Source organism: Athene cunicularia, assembly GCF_003259725.1.
Source record: "Athene cunicularia isolate RWA chromosome 1 unlocalized genomic scaffold, athCun1 chr1_part2, whole genome shotgun sequence".
Taxonomy (NCBI): Eukaryota; Metazoa; Chordata; class Aves; order Strigiformes; family Strigidae; genus Athene; species Athene cunicularia.
This window is the reverse complement of record NW_020799092.1, coordinates 81571359-81580116: the sequence shown is the minus strand read 5'-3', so window position 1 is coordinate 81580116 and position 8758 is coordinate 81571359. Positions and strand designations below refer to the sequence as shown.

The 8758-nt window shown below is 49.4% G+C and overlaps 1 protein-coding gene across 1 annotated transcript in view; it reads right to left on the bottom strand.

The window, feature by feature from the left end:
- Positions 1-3122: 3122 nt before the first annotated feature.
- LOC113491270 (myotubularin-related protein 5-like) overlaps positions 3123-8758 on the bottom strand; it is a 49204-nt gene continuing 43568 nt past the window's right edge. The window contains exon 27 of the mRNA XM_026868038.1: positions 3123-3276. Within this exon, the coding sequence (XP_026723839.1) occupies positions 3123-3276 (154 nt within the window). The remainder of the gene's footprint in view (positions 3277-8758) is intronic.

Below are 8758 nucleotides of genomic sequence, written 5' to 3'. Positions count from 1 at the left end.
GGGGGGGCCGCGGGGGGAGTGAGATGAACAAAACGTTTTCACTGCTAGAGTCAGTCTGTTCTGCTGGATCAGTATCCGACGGTGACGTACCCGCAGCACGAGGTTATCCTTGTGCGCCCAAAGATAACGTCCTTTCGTTTTTGCTCTTAGGGAAGATGAGGATTTGCTTTGCTGGAATACCAGATCTGGAGGTGGCGGTGCAGAAGGCAGGCTGAGGTCACTCTGTGCAGCTCGGGAGCTGCCTGCTAGGGTTGGGGGCCACTTGTACGCTGCTGACATAGCTGTGATTTCTCTCAGCTGCAATTACTCGGTAAGCAGGTGCTTTCATGGCACTGTACTGTTGTTCTGGAAGGCTTCTCACTCACTCCTTGTAATTTAAAATAAATAATTTAAAGTTACATTGTGCTGGGAGGAAAACTCACTTTTCTGCTTTGGTTACACTGCTTGCTATTTGGAGATCAATCCCACTCTTAGACAGGATTATCAGAAATGATTAGTGGTGGTTTTGAGTTCCTAATTGGAGACACGTTAAAGTCTTAATTTTCAGAGGATTGGTGCTAGAGTTTTTCTGAAAATCAGGTTTTCTTCGGGCATTCTTTAAAGACCCAAACCCGATACTATGAAAACGGAAAAATCATTCATTTAATCCAACATTGGTGCAGCTTTCTCCAGCAGCTGGTGGAAGACCACGACTGGGCCTCGGTCCTGTTGAATCCCAGGTGATGGCAGTGGTTCTCTTCCAGTCTCATTCACGGTTCTTGACCGTGGTGCTTGCAGGCTCCACCATGCTACAATTATGACTAAATCCATTTCGGATCAAGAGATTTAAGTGGAAATGTCTGCAGCAGGCACAATTTGATCATCTTTCTGGCTTGACACGTTTTCAGTCTCCTCGTTAAAAAGGTAAATGATCTTTGCTCTAGATTAGGTTGTAGACAAGGGGTCACCTTACATCACCTCGAGCCGTGCTGGCTGGCTGTACCCGCCCGATCTGTTGGTGACACCTTGGTCTGGGGAGCAGTTGCCTCCCCCTGCAGAGCGATACGGAGCGGCTGGCAGCAGTAACACCCTGAAACACTGCGGAGAGATACACCAGGACGTGTCTGTCTCTGCCTTCCGTTGCAGATTCTCAACTTGCTGTTCGTTAGCTTCAGCTTTGAGTCTATACATTTAAATGAAAGCTTTAATAATGTATTTAAACATATCCAGTGAGAAGATCTAAAACCACAGTGTAGTTGCTGGGAGACTCGTTATCTTAGGTTATAAATTTGGTTACTTGTGACCAGTTACTTTTGTGATAAGACATTTTACCGGTAGTTAATTAGAAGTGTAGAAGTGCACAAGCTCTCTTGCTGTTGTGACAGTGAATGATTCCTCCGCATTCAGGATTTAAGCTCGGGATTACACCTTGTTGCTCCCGTGTTGGCTGGCTTCACACCAGCCACCCAGCTGATCTAGAGAAAGTCCCTCCTGAGGTGTGTTGGAGTTTGCGGTTCAGAACAGATCCAGGGTCAGGCGGTGGTTTCCTTGCCTGGCTTGAAATGATTTTATAGATAAACCGCTCCTAAATTCCTTTCTCTTTGTAAGTCTGAGCTTCCCCTCTACCTGCAGTGAGTGGCTACGCAGAGGTTGGAGGGTCCCGCTGCCCGTGGCCTCTCTTGGTCCCTGGTGTTCGAGCTTCCCACCGCGCTGACCCAGCTGCTGCCCCACGCTCTGCATGGCAGCTGGGCTCTGCTTTCTGCTTTTAGGCGACCCCTGGGCCTGGCCTGGCGGGCGGTGACTTGGCCAAACCCTTCCCAGTGGTCGGGCCCTGCCCCGTGTGCTGCCAGCGCCTCGTGGGGGCACCGCGGGGCTCGCCGGGTTACCTCCCCACTGAGTAAGGCACCTGCTCGAGGGAAGCTCTGCTGCACGTGGGTTGACTCAACCCAGCTACACCCGTTCAAAAACCCCTCCTAGATACTTGCTCGCTTAGCTACTTGGTCAGAAAGCAGTGGGGACTAAACAGAATTGAACTCAGCACTGTCCTTCCTCGTCGGTGTGCAGTATTTTGAACCTGTCCGTATCAATATGGTATATATAATTTTAGGTTTGAGTATGTATGCTGATGAGTGTGTATATAGATATATATTTGCAATACGTATTATTCCTGTATATTTATACACACACAGCTGGATATTGCGAGCAGCCTGGTGAAGCAGACACTGGGAGCACAGGAAGCCCAACTTTCCTGTCTTATACGGCTCCGCCATCACTAACGAGTCATCGACAAACATTTGTTGTACAAGACCAAAACCAGCAAGGCGACCGTACTGGGGAAAACGGTTCTGCTGGAACATTGCAGCTGGGGGGGTTTGCCCAGCTGGGCGGTGATACGGTGGGTTACAGGAGAGCAGCAGCTTGTCCCGTGATCCCGCTGGAGTTGCTGGCGTCAGGCTGCTGCAGAGCCTTGCCCCCGCGCCTCCACGCTGGGAGAGGAGGGGCCCTTTTCTGCACAATTAGCAGCTTAAAAGCAATGAGTTCAGCCAACGCTAAATAATTGTTGAATTGTAGCACATTTGTCTCTGACTGGGTGGATTGTGGGAAAAAATAGGCTCCTTTGGATGACGCGGCCATTCAGGGCTGCTGCTGTCGTGGCCTTGGGGGACTGCTCGGGCGTCCACATCCTGGGTTGGGTGTCTGGGGGGTCAGATGGGGGGAGCACGGCCATGGGGCTTCCACAAACCCTAGCAGTCCGACAGACCCGTCGGGAGCCATGGAGGTGTGATCAGATAAAAGCTCAGGTGGCTGGGATTTGTTATTTTTGTTGCTCACTGCAGGGTTTCAGTGCTGGGAGCAGGGACGACAGCGCTGGGGCAGGCGGGCGGTTACTCACCCTCTTTAAACCGGGGCAGGGGGGTTTGAGTTCCCTTGCTGTCCCCAAGACATCAGGTCCTCTCTAAAGCTGTCCACCAGCTTCAAATGAAAGTTCAGGTGAGACAATCTGTTGAAGGAAGGTCACCAAGGAACATGACTGTAGTTTATTCAACAGTTTTACCAGTCCTCTAACATACTTTTCCCCCCCACAAATAAAATTTTTTGCTTCATCTCTTGATTCATAACAGTTATAGCAGATAAAATCCCAGTTACTCATCTGGATAATGTTCCTCAGCAAAGCCTGATACCCGTTTCTTGAGCATCCCAAGGCTTTTCTGCCCATTCTGCATTTTTAGAGCGCTGCAGCTGGCAGCGTTCTGCATTTTAGAGCGCTGCAGCTGGCAAGCAGAATGGGTACACAAACTTAAAAAAAAAAAAGAAAACAAAAAAGAACCACCCACAGTGTTACCCTCAGCATCTGTTCAAAAAGGCTCAGCCATCCCAGTGCAAGGTGGGTGAAAGTTAGGGGACATTCCTAAATAACAGCTAAAGGAAAAAAAAAAAAGGCTTTATTGTTTACTGTCATGCCCAAATCCTTTTTGCAAAAATCAGCCATTGATCTGTAGTTGAAATCATTGTCTATCAGTGGCATAACTTCCAGCAGATCTTACTGCCAGTCACTAAAGGTTTACACCACACGGTCCTTAGTGCTTCAGCCTCAGCTCAATCCTTCCAGCCACAAAGCGCCTTGATTTCATCAAATCGTGGAATCATTTAGGTTGGAAAAGACCATTTCCCTCCTGCCCAGTTCGAGCTGGGCCTGAGAATACAGCCTGGGGCTCTAGAGCCCCGTCCTAGGGCTTTTGGTTTTCACGCCTCTTCCTTTGCACTTCTTGTCTGACCCTTTAACTGCCTTCGGTAGTGCTTTCATCAGGATTTAATAATAAGGTTTTTTTAGACTTTGCCTTCTGTTGTGCTAAGCACTGTCTTACTGCAATGATAATCACAGGAAAGCCTCGCGAGCCTCGCTTTCTGCAGTTGTTGGGTGTATCTCGCAGGGGAAGCAGCTGCTCTGTGGCAGAGGCCCCTGGTCTCTGCCCGTGTTGAGGCCCAGAGCGGTTTGTCGGTCCTGGTGGAAGAGGTGCAACAAATTCTTGCGGCCCTCTGGTACTGACCGTGCAGTTTGATGTCTGCTGAGGCTCCCTGAGAGAGCCCTGCACCCTGGCTGCCGGATGAATTATACTTGATAAATAAAATCATTCAATATTTGTGCAATTTCATACTTTTTAGGTGCCATGTAACAGCTTATCTTGCAGTTTTCAGTCACTTAAGAGCAGGTTTTCTTCTCCCCTTGCTCCCCCCAAAGCAACAATCTCACCCTGAATCATATTCAGAAATTATAAACCATTGATTTTGTTGTTACAGGAGACTTTGCTGTCATTAGGAAAAAGAGGCAAAATGAAATGATGGCATGCTGATTGTTTTGTTTGTTAGTTTTTTCCCCCGACATCAGTTCTCTCTGAAACCCTGTTCTGCCACCTGCTCCGTTGTTCTGAAGGCGTCCGTCTCCGGTTGCGACTTCCCACAAGGCAACAGTAATGCACTTACACGCTCCTTGGCCAAGCCCAGCTTTAAAATAAAACCTGTTCAGATGCTTCTCCCTGAAGTGAAATTCAATTTCTTAGTCTTATCCCAGTCCCTGCATGTTAGGGGAGAGCACTCGGTCGGGGAAACGCAGGAAGGGTTGTGCGGGACGATGCAGGTTCGTGATCCGGGAGCGTGGCTGTGCCTGCGGCGCGGGCACGTCACGGGCCGTTAAACACCCAGCGAGAGCATGGCTGTAAGATAGCCCCGTGTCTGTGGGATCTTATCATGGCATTGTCAGATGGTTTGGGTTGAAGGGACCTTAAATCCCACCCAGTGCCACCCCCTGCCCCGGGCAGGGCCACCTTCCACCAGCCCAGGTTGCCCAAAGCCCCGTCCAGCCTGGCCTTGAACCCTGCCAGGGAGGGGGCAGCCACAGCTTCTCTGGGCAGCCTGTGCCAGGGCCTCACCCCCCTCACAGGGAAGAATTTCTGCCTCAGATCCCATCTACATCTCCCCTCTGTCCATTTAACCCCATTCCCCTCGTCCTATCCCTCCCCCTGTTCCCGCAGCCCCTTTCAGCCCTGGGGGGCCGCTCTAAGGTCTCCCCGGAGCCTTCTCTCCTCCAGCTGAACCCCCCAACTCTCTCAGCCTGAGAGTGTCTTACAGCTTTCTGTTCAGATTGCATGGCATGGGCGCTTTACTTAAAAACCAAAAAAAAACCCCAAAACCCAAATTTGATGTGTAGGAAAGAACTGAAGACCGGAGAGCTGTCCTTGGGTGTCTCCATCCCCTCGGCATGGCGTTTGGGCATTTACGGTTACTTGGCTTCAGGTGGGACACGCTGCCTTCAGCACCGGACATGGAAAATTCACAGCAGCCTCGGAACTAAATTGATGGTGCTGCCCATTTCTGGGTGGTTTTACTGTCCTTGCAGAGTACATTTCGTGTTAGTGTTACCTCTGGCTCCTTAGCACGCCCTGTGCTACCGCTTCTTCCTTTTCTAGCCTTGGCCTAACTTGTGCGGTTTCCCTAATCAGGGTGGGAAAGGATTTGTTTAAGCCTTGTTACTCAAACCGGAGTGTGGTTGGGTTTAATATGGGCAATGCCAGGCTTGGAGGGATTTAGGTTTATTGTCAAGAGCAATGTGGGCAGGGAAGAGCTGAAGGCTCTCTGAGAGCTAAACAAACTAAACCATGGGCTTGGGAGGCTCTGAGTGTATTGGCATTGAGTGCAGCAGTATGTGTCTTCAGAAAATCTGGGGTTTAGGGCATTGATCTGTAACTGGTTGATTCAGTAGCTTACTGTTCAGGTGGCAACAGGATCATTTCCTTTGCTGAGGTTAAACCCGGGTTTGTGGAGCTTTGCAGTTGCGACCGGTCCCTCTTTCTTTCCAGATCAGCCCCCTCCGAGCCCGCGTCCTCGGAAAGCGGAGCTCAGGGAGAGCCTGGTTGTGTCTGCAGGCACCACATGCCCGCTGCTGGCACGCAAGGGGAGAGCTCCGCTCTGGAAGCAGATGGTGCAGCCCTCGTAAGGTGCGCTCAGACTGACTTTGTGACTTCTTTTCCCCTTTTCTTAATAACTGTGTCATCTTGGCAGTCTTTGTTTTGTGGATAGAAGAGACCTACGTTGTTAGTTTCTCCAGCAAAGCAAGAAACATTTTTTTTTTTTGAGCAAAAAAGAGCCCCAAACTCGAGAACAGCCCAAACCCACTTGTATGTTCAATCTTAGACATTTAGAATAAAGTGTTTCCCAGTGAGGTTGCACCAGAGTGTTCACCGAGTCAGAGCAGAGCCCAGAATCTCACACTTGGGCATGGGGAGCTCTAAGCACAGGTTTTACGTTATTACTGAGTTTTAAAATAATTCAGGATGAAGTTTGAACTAAGAATTTTGCCTTTGCATTGACAACTTGCAAAAAATAAATCCTTCTGGTCAGGGGAACCCCACATTGTTAGTTTAGTCACAGACAGTGCCTTAGCTCGTTTCCAGAATTATTCTTCATTCGTTATTTTTATAGGTTTTGGGTAGCAGAAGTGGACACCTTAGAGGTACTTTTTAGACCATCTTTAAAATTCAGTTCAGTGAAACTTTAAGATTCTTTGGAATTGGGTTTGCTGTGATTCCTGTTGGTTTCACACTGGCTAAAGTTTCCAAGTGGATAGCGAGCGCTGGTCTCTTTGAGGTGAGGAGGTGATTTTTGGTAATGGTTTCCCTCTGTGCTAGCTGCTGACAACATGCTGGCTGGTGGGAAGTTCCACGTAAACCTAAGCAGGCGTTTTCCGGGAACATTTACATAGGAACTTTCTGACAAATTTGAATGCAGAAAATAACCAGTGTGGCTCCTGTATGTTAGCTTATCTCATCTAAACCTCACTTACCTCATGACTAGAAGGGCATTGTGGTGACCGGTCCGACCTCCCTGTTTGTTTTCGTACAAAAATGAACTGTATTTCCTAGTGACTGTTAGCTCTCACCTTTCACAACATAAGTATAAAAACGTTAGTGAGATATGCCTATATGTAAAATGTATTTTTATATTTGATGCTGATCGGGAGAGAAGAATCCTTTTTCTCTCCCTGGAGTTGGGGGACTTTTATAAAGGACAGATCCTTCCCCATCTATTTTTTATTTACTCAAATTGTTTGGACAGATGTGAACTATGAAAAAATCTTTTATCGTGTAATTTTGATGCTCATAGAGCTAGTTTTTCAGAACTTTCTAGGAATTCTGGAAATGCTGTAGAGAATCTCCCAGTGTTGGTGGATTTTGAGCAAGCTTGTCCTCTGCGGTGACACATGCCACTGCCGGACGCTGCAGAAGCGTCTCCAGGCCAGATCCTTAATGGAACTAAATTTAAGATGTAATTAACTGCAGGCACAGTGAACGTTAATTGAAAGCTGCTCGCCGTGTACAGCGTGAAACTATTTCTCGCTCGCTGCTCAGCCCACGGAAATCCGTTACCAAAACGCTGAACGTTGTGTCTGAGCCAGCCAGAGCCGGGTCCTGGCCGTGTTCCCGCCTGTGGGCCCACGTCTGCGCCCGCGGGGGCTTAAAGGGGTGTTGGGGAGTCACGGGGGGCTCCCGGCACCGGGGCTGAGCGAGGGGAGGGTTGTGCCGGGATTCCTGGGCTGGCACCAAGGAGGAAGGGTTGGCAGCGACTTTGCGCCGAAACTTTAACTCCTTCCCTGCTCGTCTCATCTCCCGACTAAGGCTTAGGCACCGCACCCTGGCTGATGCCAGGACAGTCTGGAAAACCGGCTTTAGGAAAAAAATCACCTTCTCCCTTCTCCCCCAAGCTCAGACACCGCCGCCTCTCCAGGCGCGTCCGCGCGAAGCCTTCAGGGGGTGAAGGGGCCTTGCTGGGCCTTTGCCTGTGATACCGGCTGGCGTAACCCCACGCTAAACCTGCCTTAAGGCCCGTTGATACGCGTGTGAGGTTTGCTTCTTACTCCTTCGGAGTCCAAGAACATAAAGGAAACCATTAATTACCTCATGCTCTGAATTTATGTCAGTTCTGGCTGTAACATGGATCCCATGAAAATACGCATGTTACAGTGTTAGAAGTTTTAAAAAAAAGGACGTATTTAGTAAATTAACACAGTAAATTGTTGTCGTCAATCCAGCATTCAGTTCCTACACGTGATTTGAAGTAGAAACATTATCTTTGTAAACAGTATCTTCACAGTCATTTTCAAAGCACTGTTTTCTTTTTGCCTGAGACTTTGAACAGACTTTTCTTTCTTCCTTTCTTAAAATAAGTTGGCCAAAGCATGGGGTGGGAGGGTTTGAGGTACTGGGGACTCCGTTGTTTCCCTTCAGAAACTTCTCTCCATGTGACGTGTATCCCATTAACTCGTAATTGATTTCCATTTGCCACGTCTGTCGTGAGCCTCCGACCCACGCTCCCCCTCTGTCAGTGCTTCTGCTGCGACTTCACCCTGAAAAGGCGCTTGTGCTCGCGGGGGTCCCGGCTCCCAGCTGCGATGGAGCCTTTTTTTGTGCCTGTCACCTCAGTTGGTCTCGTTTCTCACTCTTTTCTCCTTCACCTCTACGGTACAAATCCCAAGACCTCCCTTCCCTGGGCCACCCGCCCTGAAGTGGTCTGTCCCGGGGTCGGGTTTGCTGCCCCTTGGCCGTGGTGGCCCCGCTGCGGGGGGAGCTCGCCCTGGTTGGGTTCCAGCTGATGACCGGGTGCCCTTGGAGGAGCAAAGCGTCTCTAGGGCAAAGCAGCAGTCGGCGAACATCCCAGATACACACACCTCAGTGCTTCTGGTTTAGTTGAAAGGAGTAATTTCTTCTCATTCCAGCGCCGGAACCAA